At 36.4% G+C, this 13,925-nt stretch overlaps 1 protein-coding gene across 1 annotated transcript in view; it reads left to right on the top strand.

Annotated features, from left to right (window-relative positions):
• Window positions 1-13,925, top strand: part of qsox2 (quiescin Q6 sulfhydryl oxidase 2) — a 24,320-nt gene extending 10,395 nt beyond the window's left edge. The window contains exons 4-12 of the mRNA XM_061893741.1: window positions 3,213-3,318; window positions 5,700-5,790; window positions 5,860-6,005; window positions 6,070-6,210; window positions 6,279-6,408; window positions 6,509-6,631; window positions 11,401-11,551; window positions 11,643-11,828; window positions 13,358-13,925. Of these exons, the coding sequence (XP_061749725.1) occupies window positions 3,213-3,318; window positions 5,700-5,790; window positions 5,860-6,005; window positions 6,070-6,210; window positions 6,279-6,408; window positions 6,509-6,631; window positions 11,401-11,551; window positions 11,643-11,828; window positions 13,358-13,746 (1,463 nt within the window). The 3' untranslated portion in view covers window positions 13,747-13,925. The remainder of the gene's footprint in view (window positions 1-3,212; window positions 3,319-5,699; window positions 5,791-5,859; window positions 6,006-6,069; window positions 6,211-6,278; window positions 6,409-6,508; window positions 6,632-11,400; window positions 11,552-11,642; window positions 11,829-13,357) is intronic.

The raw sequence follows: 13,925 nt of genomic DNA, 5'->3' as shown, positions 1-13,925 counted from the left end.
GGTGATGTAAGTGTGGAGAGTGTGGATTGGGTGATGTAAGTGTGGATTGGGTGATATAAGTGTGGAGAGTGTGGATTGGGTGATGTAAGTGTGGATTGGGTGATGTAATTGTGGAGAGTGTGGATTGGGTGATGTAAGTGTGAATTGGGTGATGTAAGTGTGGAGGGTGTGGATTGGGTGATGTAAGTGTGGATTGGGTGATATAAGTGTGGAGAGTGTGGATTGGGTGATGTAAGTGTGGATTGGGTGATGTAATTGTGGAGAGTGTGGATTGGGTGATGTAAGTGTGGATTGGGTGATATAAGTGTGGAGAGTGTGGATTGGGTGATGTAAGTGTGGATTGGGTGATGTAAGTGTGGAGGGTGTGGATTGGGTGATGTAAGTGTGGATTGGGTGATATAAGTGTGGAGAGTGTGGATTGGGTGATGTAAGTGTGGATTGGGTGATGTAATTGTGGAGAGTGTGGATTGGGTGATGTAAGTGTGGAGGGTGTGGATTGGGTGATGTAAGTGTGGATTGGGTGATATAAGTGTGGAGAGTGTGGATTGGGTGATGTAAGTGTGGATTGGGTGATGTGAGTGTGGAGAGTGTGGATTGGGTGATGTAAGTGTGGATTGGGTGATGTGAGTGTGGAGAGTGTGGATTGGGTGATGTGAGTGTGGAGAGTGTGGATTGGGTGATGTAAGTGTGGATTGGGTGATGTAAGTGTGGAGAGTGTGGATTGGGTGATGTGAGTGTGGAGAGTGTGGATTGGGTGATGTAAGTGTGGATTGGGTGATGTAAGTGTGGAGAGTGTGGATTGGGTGATGTAAGTGTGGATTGGGTGATGTGAGTGTGGAGAGTGTGGATTGGGTGATGTAAGTGTGGATTGGGTGATGTGAGTGTGGAGAGTGTGGATTGGGTGATGTAAGTGTGGATTGGGTGATGTAAGTGTGGAGAGTGTGGATTGGGTGATGTAAGTGTGGATTGGGTGATGTGAGTGTGGAGAGTGTGGATTGGGTGATGTGAGTGTGGAGAGTGTGGATTGGGTGATGTAAGTGTGGATTGGGTGATGTGAGTGTGGAGAGTGTGGATTGGGTGATGTGAGTGTGGAGAGTGTGGATTGGGTGATGTGAGTGTGGAGAGTGTGGATTGGGTGATGTGAGTGTGGAGAGTGTGGATTGGGTGATGTAAGTGTGGATTGGGTGATGTAAGTGTGGAGAGTGTGGATTGGGTGATGTAAGTGTGGATTGGGTGATGTGAGTGTGGAGAGTGTGGATTGGGTGATGTGAGTGTGGAGAGTGTGGATTGGGTGATGTAAGTGTGGATTGGGTGATGTGAGTGTGGAGAGTGTGGATTGGGTGATGTGAGTGTGGAGAGTGTGGATTGGGTGATGTAAGTGTGGAGAGTGTGGATTGGGTGATGTAAGTGTGGATTGGGTGATGTGAGTGTGGAGAGTGTGGATTGGGTGATGTGAGTGTGGAGAGTGTGGATTGGGTGATGTGAGTGTGGAGAGTGTGGATTGGGTGATGTGAGTGTGGAGAGTGTGGATTGGGTGATGTAAGTGTGGATTGGGTGATGTAAGTGTGGAGAGTGTGGATTGGGTGATGTAAGTGTGGAGAGTGTGGATTGGGTGATGTAAGTGTGGAGAGTGTGGATTGGGTGATGTAAGTGTGGAGAGTGTGGATTGGGTGATGTAAGTGTGGATTGGGTGATGTAAGTGTGGATTGGGTGATATAAGTGTGGATTGGGTGATGTAAGTGTGGATTGGGTGATGTAAGTGTGGATTGGGTGATGTAAGTGTGGAGAGTGTGGATTGGGTGATGTAAGTGTGGATTGGGTGATGTAAGTGTGGAGAGTGTGGATTGGGTGATGTAAGTGTGGATTGGGTGATGTAAGTGTGGATTGGGTGATGTAAGTGGGAAACGAGTGTTTTGCATTTCCCCCATCATGGATTACATTAGATTTAAATGGGTGTCATTTAAACATTTTTCTGGTGATTGGACATGGGATTTTTTTGGATTGGTTCCTACAAGTAAATGCTGTGCCATGTTCATTTCAAATGTAGAATGTATGGTCATTGACCAGATATGCTCATGTTGTTCTCATGACGGTCACAAAAATTAGCCCAAATTGGACTACTGTTTATTCTAAACGAGGCCGCAGACGGGCCAAATGCCGTATTAATATTAATAAGCTGGTGACGTCCAGTGGGCCTCACTGAAGACGCAGGCGGGCCACATTTGGACACACCTGACTTAAAGGGATTCACAATCCATATGGAAGACAAGAACATATATGCTTTTCTCTTTTTCATGCATTGTAATTTGTAATATAGAGCAAGTAAAATGTGGCTAACGGGAGTCATCTATTGCGACATAAAAGCCTCTAAAAACATCCAAACAGCACCAACAATACTCCTTTTATAATCTGTGACCTGAATATTAACCAAGTATTAGTTATATTGTTATTATAGAACCTGGATATTAACCAATTATTAGATATATTGTTAGTATACGACCTGGATTTTAACCACGTATTAGTTATATTGTTATTATAGGACCTGGATATTAACCAAGTATTAGTTATGTTGTTAAATCCCTAACTAGCAGATAAACTGAGCTGCTGCATGGCCTCTGACTTGGTGAAAGTTACAAGTTCTACATTATAAATCATGCCGCTTTAGACTATTGTAATGCTCTCGGGCCATCCCGAAAAGAACATCAGAAGTCGAGCACGACCTACAAAAGTCAGCTGACGAGGACCAGAGAGCGGGAGCACATTACACCAGTTTTAAAGTCGCCCCATTGGCTCCCTCTGTCCATCTCGGGGAGTTTTTGAACGCCTTTATGGCTTTTTTATTTGTCTGAGCTGCTTTTACACGGATCCTGAGGTCCTCCGGTATTTTCACCAAATCCCAGAACAAAGACCCAGGGTTATGTAAGTGACTTATTCTTACTCCACATGTTCCTCCAAAGAACTTCTTTAACAAGCCTGAAACAAAATAATCATAACCATAATATAATAAATATTTTTTTTAATTAAAATGTTATTAAATGTTTGGATTAAATCATTTATTTAAAAAAAAAAATGAAATGGACTTTGACACAAAATAAATGAATAGCACATTTAATAACAGATCCAATTCTACTGAATTCATGACAATTGATTGAATTGTGTCCCATCTGAGCCTCCATACAGTTCTTACCTGTCTCCCTGCCGTGTGTGGACAGGTGCAGACAGACAGGTGCAGTCCATGAGACGGCTGATGGTGGACATCTTGCAGAACCACACCCGAGAACATTTACCGGATCACTGTCCACCTTTAGAACCCTGGAGGTACCAAACACCACAACAGTGTGTGTGTGTGTGTGTGTGTGTCTGACACGTCTGTGTGGGACCAAGTCTTGGGCTTGTGTCAGAACCAGGGCCATGTCCATATGGCAGAGACCAAGTCCCCCAAAGTGGACACCCAGTCAGTCTCAAAGTTCTGTCCATGACCAGAGTTGGACACGTAGAGCTGCTTTAGTGTTCTGCTACCAGAACCAGAACCACATCAGGACCAGCATCATCTGGGACACATTTCCCCGGCAAGGTGGAGGACCGTCCCCACAGAACAGGCCTGCTGGTCCAGTGTTGGCGTGGGTCTGTCACAGTGACATCATCGTGTCCCAAAACTTTTGATTTCCACACACACGACTGTTACGTATTGCTGCTTTAAAAATACTCTTTTATATGAAAAATGTCGGAATAGTAAATATATTTATTACATTAAATAGTGAAAGTTATTACTTTTACTACATTAAAATATTTGAACTATTTTAGTAAACTGCGATGAGGTGGCGACTTGTCCAGGGTGTACCACGCCTTCCGCCCGATTGTAGCTGAGATAGGCGCCAGCGCCCCCCGTGACCCCAAAAGGGAATAAGCGGTAAAAAAATGGATGGATGGATATTTTAGTAAATATATTAATTACTTTTACTACATAACAAATATTGAAATAGTAAATATATTTATTGTTTTTTTTGTACAAAAAACAATATTGAAATAGTAATATATATTTATTTATTTTACTGCATATACAAATATTGAAATAGTATATATATTTATTTAAATTTAACTTCATTAAAATATTGAAGTAGTAAATAGATGTATTCCCTTTTTTACTACTTAAAAAATATTAAAATAGTGAATATATTTATTCCAGTTTTACTACATAAAATATTGAAATCATATTTATTTAGTACATAAACATTGAAATCCATCCATTTGTTCCTGTTTTATTACATAGATATATTGAAATATTAAATATATTTATTCCTGTTTTACTACTTAAAACTATTGAAATAGTAAATATATTTACTCATGTTTCACTACATAAAGTTTTGAAATAGTAAGTATATTTGTTCCTGCTTTACTGCATAAAAATATTAAAATAGTAAATATATGTATTCCTGTTTTATTAAATAAAAATATAGCAATAGTAAATATTTATTCCTGTTTTACTACATAACATTTTTGAAATAGTAAATATATTTATTCCTGTTTTACTACATAAAAATAGTGAAATAGTAAATATATTTATTCTAGTTTTACTACATAAAAATATAGAAATAGTTAATCGATTTATTCCCTTTTTACTACATAAAAGATATTAAAATAGTAAACATTTGTTCCAGTTTTACTACATAAAATATTGAAATAATAAATATATTTATTTTACTACATAAACATTGAAATAGTAAATCTATTTATTCCTGTTTTATTACATAGATATATTAAAATAGTAAATATATTTATTTCTGTTTTACTACTTAAAAATATTGAAATAGTAAATATATTTATTCATGTTTCACTACATAAAGTTTTGAAATAATAAATATATTCATTCCTGTTTTACTGTAAAAAATATTAAAATAGTAAATACGTTTATTCCTGTTTTATTACATAAAAATATTGAAATAGTAAATAAATGTATTCGCTTTTTACTACATAAAAAATATTAAAATCGTAAATATATTTATTCCAGTTTTACTACATAAAATATTGAAATAATAAATATATTTAATTTACTACATAATCATTGAAATAGTAAATATATTTATTCCTTTTTTATTACATAAAATATTGAAATAGTTAATATATTTATTCTTATTTTACGGCATAAAAATATTAAAATTGTAAATAAATGTATTCCCTTTTTACTACATAAAAAATATTAAAATCGTAAATATATTTATTCCAGTTTTACTACATAAAATATTTAAATAATAAATATATTTAATTTACTACATAATCATTGAAATAGTAAATATATTCCTGTTTTATTACATAAAATTTTGAAATAGTTAATATATTTATTCTTGTTTTACGGCATAAAAATATTAAAATTGTAAATATATATATTTCCTGCTTTACTGAATACAAATATAAAAATAATAAACGTATTTATTCCTGTTTTACTACATAAAATATTGAAATCGTAAATATATTTCTTCCGGTTTTACTTCATAAAATATTGAAACAATATATTTATTCCTGTCTTACTGCATACAAATATTGAAATAGTAAATATATTTATTCCTGTTTTAATACATGAAAATGTTTGGACAGTTCTGATGTATACAACAGCAGCCTGTTGCCATGGCGACATGCAGTCACTGTGTTTGTGCGTGCGTGCGTGTGTGTGTGTGCGCGTGCGTGCGTGTGTGTGTGTGTAGCTCTGCGCAGATCCTTCCTCTGCTGGGTCAAAGGTCAAGTGACTACTCCGCCGTCATCGTGGAGGAGGCGGAGTCATACGTTGGCCGAGAGGTAGGACACCCGCCGAACCATCCCAGGTGTTAGTGGGCGTGGTCACATTTGGTGTTGATTGCTGGTCAGGTGACCCTGGACCTGCTGCAGTACTCGGGCGTGCACGTGAGGAGAGCGCTGAGCTCAGATCGCCTCCTGCTGGACGCTCTCAACACCTCCGCCTTGCCCTCCGTCTACCTGCTGCACCCCAACGGGACACACGCACACCTGCACGCGTCAGTACACACACACACACACACACACAGTGTGGCCTTTTTGGATGCTGGTGTTGTTTTTCAGTGAAAAGAGACAGAGGTTCTTCTTCACGTCTTTGTTGAGGACGTTGCCAGGCGTCCATCGCAGGTGGAATAGTGCACGCTCGCCCAGCAGGGAGGGACCCTCGGCCCCACACTCCTCCAACACCTGGAGACACTTTGACAGGTGCACCGCTCACCTGGACACCAGCCATCTTTCTGCAATCCTCAATACTAACTGTGTGTGTTCAAAAGCTCCAAGGTGTACACAGCTGATCTGGAGTCAGCCCTGCATTACCTGCTGAGAGTGGAGCTGGCCAGTCATCCCACACTGCAGGGGGAGGAGCTGAGGGTCTTTAAGGACTTTGTCACCTTGGTCGCCAAGGTAACACCCAACTCAGTGATTATTAGCAGCTGACATCTTCACAGCGTCATGCTGCCGAGACAAAACACGGCGGACATGTATTGTGTGTGTGTGTGTGTAGTTGTATCCAGGTGGGGGTCCAGTGGTGAAGCTCATGGAGACCCTCTCTGATTGGCTGCACAGTCTGCCATTGCAACAAATCCCCTACCAAGCTGTCCTGGACCTGGTAGACAACAAGATGAAGGTTAGAAGTGTTTGGAAATGTTCTCAATGTGTTCATAAATGTGCTTAAAGTGTTTATAAATGTGCTTAAAGTGTTTATAAATGTGCGTAAAGTGTTTATAAATGTGCTTAAAGTGTTTATAAATGTACTTAAAGTGTTTATAAATGTGCTTAAAGTGTTTATAAATGTGCTTAAAGTGTTTATAAATGTGCTTAAAGTGTTTATACATGTGCTTAAAGTGTTTATAAATTTGCTTAAAGTGTTTATACATGTGCTTAAAGTGTTTATAAATGTGCTTAAAGTGTTTAGAAATGTGCTTAGTGTTTATAAATGTGCTCAAAGTGTTTATAAATGTGCTTAAAGTGTTTATAAATGTGCTTAAAGTGTTTATAAATGTGCATAAAGTGTTTATAAATGTGCTTAAAGTGTTTATAAATGTGCTCAAAGTGTTTATACATGTACTTAAAGTGTTTAGAAATGTGCTTAAAGTGTTTATAAATGTGCTTAAAGTGTTTATAAATGTGCTCAAAGTGTTTATAAATGTGCTCAAAGTGTTTAGAAATGTGCTTAAAGTGTTTATAAATGTGCTTAAAGTGTTTATAAATGTGCTCAAAGTGTTTATAAATGTGCTTAAAGTGTTTATAAATGTGCTTAAAGTGTTTATAAATGTGCTTAAAGTGTTTATAAATGTGCGTGAAGTGTTTATAAATGTGCTTAAAGTGTTTATAAATGTGCTTAAAGTGTTTATAAATGTGGTTAAAGTGTTTATAAATGTACTTAAAGTGTTTATAAATGTGCTTAAAGTGTTTATAAATGTACTTAAAGTGTTTATAAATGTGCTCAAAGTGTTTATAAATGTGCTTAAAGTGTTTATAAATGTGCTTAAAGTGTTTATAAATGTGCTCAAAGTGTTTATAAATGTGCTTAAAGTGTTTATAAATGTGCTTAAAGTGTTTATAAATGTGCTTAAAGTGTTTATAAATGTGCTTAAAGTGTTTATAAATATGCTTAAAGTGTTTATAAATGTACTTAAAGTGTTTATAAATGTGCTTAAAGTGTTTATAAATGTACTTAAAGTGTTTATAAATGTGCTTAAAGTGTTTATAAATGTACTTAAAGTGTTTAGAAATGTGCTCAAAGTGTTTATAAATGTACTTAAAGTGTTTATAAATGTGCTCAAAGTGTTTATAAATGTGCTCAAAGTGTTTATAAATGTGCTCAAAGTGTTTATAAATGTACTTAAAGTGTTTATAAATGTGCTTAAAGTGTTTATAAATGTACTTAAAGTGTTTATAAATGTGCTTAAAGTGTTTATAAATGTACTTAAAGTGTTTAGAAATGTGCTCAAAGTGTTTATAAATGTGCTTAAAGTGTTTATAAATGTGCTTAAAGTGTTTATAAATGTACTTAAAGTGTTTATAAATGTGCTCAAAGTGTTTATAAATGTGCTCAAAGTGTTTATAAATGTGCTTAAAGTGTTTATAAATGTGCTTAAAGTGTTTATAAATGTGCTTAAAGTGTTTATAAATGTGCTTAAAGTGTTTATAAATGTACTTAAAGTGTTTATAAATGTGCTTAAAGTGTTTATAAATGTACTTAAAGTGTTTATAAATGTACTTAAAGTGTTTAGAAATGTACTTAAAGTGTTTAGAAATGTACTTAAAGTGTTTATAAATGTACTTAAAGTGTTTATAAATGTGCTTAAAGTGTTTATAAATGTACTTAAAGTGTTTATAAATGTGCTTAAAGTGTTTATAAATGTGCTTAAAGTGTTTATAAATGTGCTCAAAGTGTTCTGAAATGTTTTTACTGTGTTTTTAATGTTTATAAATGTTCCCACGGTGTAGATATTGTCATTGTGTTTATAATTATATCTCTGTAAACATTCCTTAAGTGTTTGTAAATGTTTTTAATGTGTTTGTAAATATTCTTACTGTTTTTGTTAATATTCTTAATGCTTGTAGATATTTCTACTGTGCTTGTAAACATTCCTAATGAGTTTGTAAATATTGTGAACATAGTTAATCTGTTTGTAAATGTGTTTACTGTGTTTGTAAACATTCTTACTTTGTTTGTAACCATTCCTAATATGTTTGTAAATGTTCTTACCGTGTGTTCGAACACTCCAAATGGGTTTGTAAATCTTCTTACTGTGTTTGTAAACATTCTTAATGTGTTTTTAAACATTCCTAATGTGTTTGTAAATGTTCTTACCGTGTGTGCAAACATTCTTAATATTTGTATAATATGTATAATATTTGTAAACATACATAATGTGTGTGTAAATGTGTTTAGTGTGTTTGTAAATATTCCCAATGTGTTATGTTCTTACAGTTTTTTGGTTAATATTCTTAATGCGTTTGTAAATATTTCAAATGTGTGTGTAAATATTCATAAGGTATTTGTAAATGCTTTTTAATGTTTGTAAACGTTCCTAATGTGTTTGTAAACATTGTACTGTGTTTGTAAATATTCTTACTGTGTTTGTAAACAACCGTAATGTGTTTGTAAATATTTTTACTTTGTTTCTACACATTTCTAATGTTTTTGTAAATATTCTCACTGTTTGTAAACACTTGTAATGTGTTTGTAAATATTCTTACTCTGTGTGTAAACATTCCTTACGTGTCTGTAAATGTTCATAGTGTTTTATGGCTGTTTGTACATATTTTTGACCTGTGTGTAAATATTCCTAAGGGGTTTGTAAACGTTCCTAATGTGTTTGTAACCGTTATTGCCGCGTGTGTAAACATTCCTAATGTGTTTGTAAATGTTCCTACTGTGATTGCAAATATTTTGTGTTTATAAATGTTCTTTCTGTGGTTGTAAACGTTCCTACTGTGTGCGTGTGTGTGTAAACATTCCTAGCGTGTTTGTAAACATTCTTACTGTGTTTGTAAACATTCTTAGTGTTTTTGTAAACATTCCTAGTGTGTTTGTAAACATTCCTAGTGTGTTTGGAAACATTCCTAGTGTGTTTGTAAACATTCCTACTGTGTTTGTAAACATTCTTAGTGTTTTTGTAAACATTCCTAGCGTGTTTGTAAAAATTCCTAGCGTGTTTGTAAACATTCCTACTGTGTTTGTAAACATTCTTACTGTTTTTGTAAACATTCCTAGTGTGTTTGTAAACATTCATAGTGTGTTTGGAAACATTCCTAGTGTGTTTGTAAACATTCCTAGTGTGTTTGTAAACATTCCTAGTGTTTGTAAACATTTTTAGTGTGTTTGTAAACATTCCTAGTGTGTGTAAACATTTTTTGTGTGTTTGTAAACATTCCTAGTGTGTTTGTAAACATTCCTAGTGTGTTTGGAAACATTCCTAGTGTGTTTGTAAACATTCCTAGTGTGTTTGTAAACATTCCTAGTGTTTGTAAACATTCCTAATGTGTTTGTAAACATGCCTAGTGTTTGTAAACATTCCTAGTGTGTGTAAACATTCCTAGTGTGTTTGTAAACATTCCTAATGTGTTTGTAAACGTTCCTAGTGTTTGTAAACTTTCCTAATGTGTTTGTAAACATTCCTAGTGTGTTTGTAAACATTCCTAGTGTGTTTATAAACATTCCTAGTGTGTTTGTAAACATTCCTAGTGTGTTTGTAAACATTCCTAGTGTTTGTAAACTTTCCTAATGTGTTTGTAAACATTCCTAGTGTGTTTGTAAACATTTCTAGTGTGTTTATAAACATTCCTAGTGTGTTTGTAAACATTCGTAGTGTGTTTGTAAACATTCCTAGTGTTTGTAAACTTTCCTAATGTGTTTGTAAACATTCCTAGTGTGTTTGTAAACATTCCTAGTGTGTTTATAAACATTCCTAGTGTGTTTGTAAACATTCCTAGTGTGTTTGTAAACATTCCTAGTGTTTGTAAACTTTCCTAATGTGTTTGTAAACATTCCTAGTGTGTTTGTAAACATTTCTAGTGTGTTTATAAACATTCCTAGTGTGTTTGTAAACATTCCTAGTGTGTTTGTAAACATTCCTAGTGTGTTTATAAACATTCCTAGTGTGTTTGTAAACATTCCTAGTGTGTTTGGAAACATTCCTAGTGTGTTTGTAAACATTCCTAGTGTGTTTGGAAACATTCCTAGTGTGTTTGTAAACATTCTTAGTGTTTTTGTAAACATTCCTAGTGTTTTTGTAAACATTCCTAGTGTGTTTGTAAACATTCCTAGTGTGTTTGGAAACATTCCTAATGTGTTTGTAAACATTCCTAGTGTTTGTAAACATTCCTAATGTGTTTGTAAACATTCCTAATGTGTTTGTAAACATTCCTAGTGTGTTTGTAAACATTCCTAATGTGTTTGTAAACATTCCTAGTGTGTTTGTAAACATTCCTAGTGTGTTTGTAAACATTCCTAGTGTGTTTGTAAACATTCCTAATGTGTTTGTAAACATTTTTTGTGTGTTTGTAAACATTCCTAGTGTTTGTAAACATTCCTGGTGTGTTTGTAAACATTTTTTGTGTGTTTGTAAACATTCCTAATGTGTTTGTAAACATTCCTAGTGTGTTTGTAAACATTCCTAGTGTTTGTAAACATTCCTAGTGTTTGTAAACATTCCTAATGTGTTTTTAAACATTCCTAGTGTGTTTGCAAACATTCCTAATGTGTTTGTAATTTTTTTTTGTGTGTTTGTAAACATTCCTAGTGTTTGTAAACATTCCTAATGTGTTTATAAACATTCCTAGTGTGTTTGTAAACGTTCTTCCTGCCTTTGTAAATGTTCTTGCAGTGTTTGTAAACGTTCCGAATTAGTGCGCGTAAATGCTGCACCTGACTTTGTGTTTCAGATCCCCGGTGTGTTCTTGGGGGCGGGGCTTAACTGGGTTGGTTGCCAAGGCAGCAGAGAAGGGCTGCGTGGTTACCCGTGTGCTTTGTGGACTCTTTTCCACGTCCTGACGCTCCAACTTGACGCCGCACCTCGTGCACTGGCTAACACGGGTACTCTCACACACACACACACACACACACACACACACACACACACACACACACACACACACATTGTACTAACACACGTGTGTGTGTGTAGGCCTGGATGCTGAAGGCGCTCCAGTCTTGAAGGTCATGCGAGGTTACATGAAGAACTTTTTCGGGTGTGAAGACTGTGGCCGACACTTTGAGAAGTCCTGCTCAACTTTGACCTCCGTCCACTCTCCCCAAGAGGAAGTCCTGTGGTTGTGGACACAACACAACATGGTCAACTCCAGACTAGCAGGTCACACACACACACACACACACACACACACACACACACACACACACACACACACACACACACACACACACACACACACACACACACACACACAGTAGTTGTCACCTTCAAAACCAGCACAATACAAACTACTACAAAAGGAAATTTTGGTAGAAACATGTTGTGTGGATTTTAAAAGCCAAACTGAAATGCTAACAGATAGCATAAAGTCACAAAATGAGCAAAAAAAAAGCTAGAATGCTAACAGTACAATGTAAAAATGCTAACAATTGCGTTCTCACAGTTAGAATTAGAGAAATACCAAAATATATGTTCATTATACCTGCAAAAATTAGATCTAAAAAAAGCTAGCGTGCTAATTTTGGTATGCTAAAATGCTAACTGTACCATGCGTCAAGTACCCAAATATCTTATCCTGAGGCATGTACCTGAAAAATGTGTTTCAAAATCATTAAGTACTGACGTATGACTGAGGTGTACACCTACAAAATTAGCACAAAAAAACGCTAGCATACTAACATTAGCATGACAACAGGTATCATTTGTCGAGGAATAAAATATTTGACACTGAGGTGTATATATGCAAAATTTGCCAACCCCCCCCCAAAAAAACTTAGCATGCTAATATTTGGATGCAAACAATTGTCTACCTGAAAAATCTGTTTAAGATGTTAGCATGCTATCATTAGCCGGCATCAAGCACAGACAAATGACTCGGGTATATACCTACAAAATTAGCTAAGAAAAAAGTTTGCATGCTTACATTAGCATGCTAACAGATATCATTTGTCAAGGAACAAAATATTTGACACTGAGGTGTATATCTGCAAAATTTGCCCAAAAAAATCAAAAAAACATAACATGCTAATATTAAGATGCTAACAATTGTCTACCTGAAAAATCTATTTAAAATGCTAGCATGCTAACATTAGTGGGCATCAAGTACAGACAAATGACTCGGGTATATACCTACAAAATTAGCTAAGAAAAAAGTTAGCATGCTTACATTAGCATGCTTAAAGATATCATTTGTCAAGGAACCAAATATTTGACACTGAGGTGTGTATCTGCAAAATTTGTCCAAAAAAACAAAAAAACATAATATGCTAATATTAGGATGCTAACATAGTCTACCTGAAAAGTCTATTTAAAATGCTAGCATGCTAACATTAGCCGGCATCAAGTACAGACGAATGACTCGGGTAATACCCACACAATTAGCTAAGAAAAAAGCTAGCATGCTAACATTAGCATGCTAACAGGTATCGTTTGTTAGGGAACAAAATATTTACACACACATTTGCAAGATTAGCAAAAAAGCTAGCATGCTAACATTAGCATGCTAACAGGTATCATTTGTCAAGGAACAAAATATTTACACACACATTTGCAAAATTTGCAAAAAAGCTAGCATGCTAACATTAGAATGCTAACGATTGTGCCGTTAAAAATTGTGCTGACGTCGACACACACACACACACACACACACACACACACACACTCTGTCTCATCATGTTGTTCTCCTGCAGGTTCTCTAAGTGAAGACCCCCTGTTCCCCAAAGGGGCGTGGCCTAGCCCCTCCCTATGTCCGTCCTGTCACGAGGAGAAGAAGGGCGTCCACGTCTGGGACATGACCAACGTGCTCAGCTTCCTGCGGCGTCACTACGGCGCCGACAACCTGTCCTCCGCACACGCCGCCGTCCCGCCCACGCCGGACGCGGCTCAGAGCGCCCGTCCGCCGCCCCGCCCCCAAACGGGGGCCGGCAGAGGGGTGTGGACTTTGGCGGCGGGCTTCACCGGCGTGGACATGAGTCTGTGTGTGCTGCTCTACGTGTCCTCCTGCCTGCTCCTCATGCTCCTCTTCTTCTTCTTCAGGGTGCGCTCCAGGAGGTGGAGGCAGCCCCGCCTCCCCCTCTGATGGACACCTCCCTCATGCTGCTCGCTGCCATTTTAGGCCCCGCCCCTCGCCAGGGGGCGGGAACGTCTTGTCAAAATGTTTTGAACTCCTCCTCTTGTGGAAATGAAACTGTGACCAAATGTCATGACTCAGCACTTTTACCTTTCTATGATATCCAATAAACTTGACTGATGACTAAA

This window comes from Nerophis ophidion, linkage group LG01, assembly GCF_033978795.1.
Source record: "Nerophis ophidion isolate RoL-2023_Sa linkage group LG01, RoL_Noph_v1.0, whole genome shotgun sequence".
In the NCBI taxonomy this organism is placed as follows: Eukaryota; Metazoa; Chordata; class Actinopteri; order Syngnathiformes; family Syngnathidae; genus Nerophis; species Nerophis ophidion.
The sequence above is the reverse complement of the archived record's forward strand: the minus strand, read 5'-3'. Positions and strand labels throughout refer to the sequence as shown.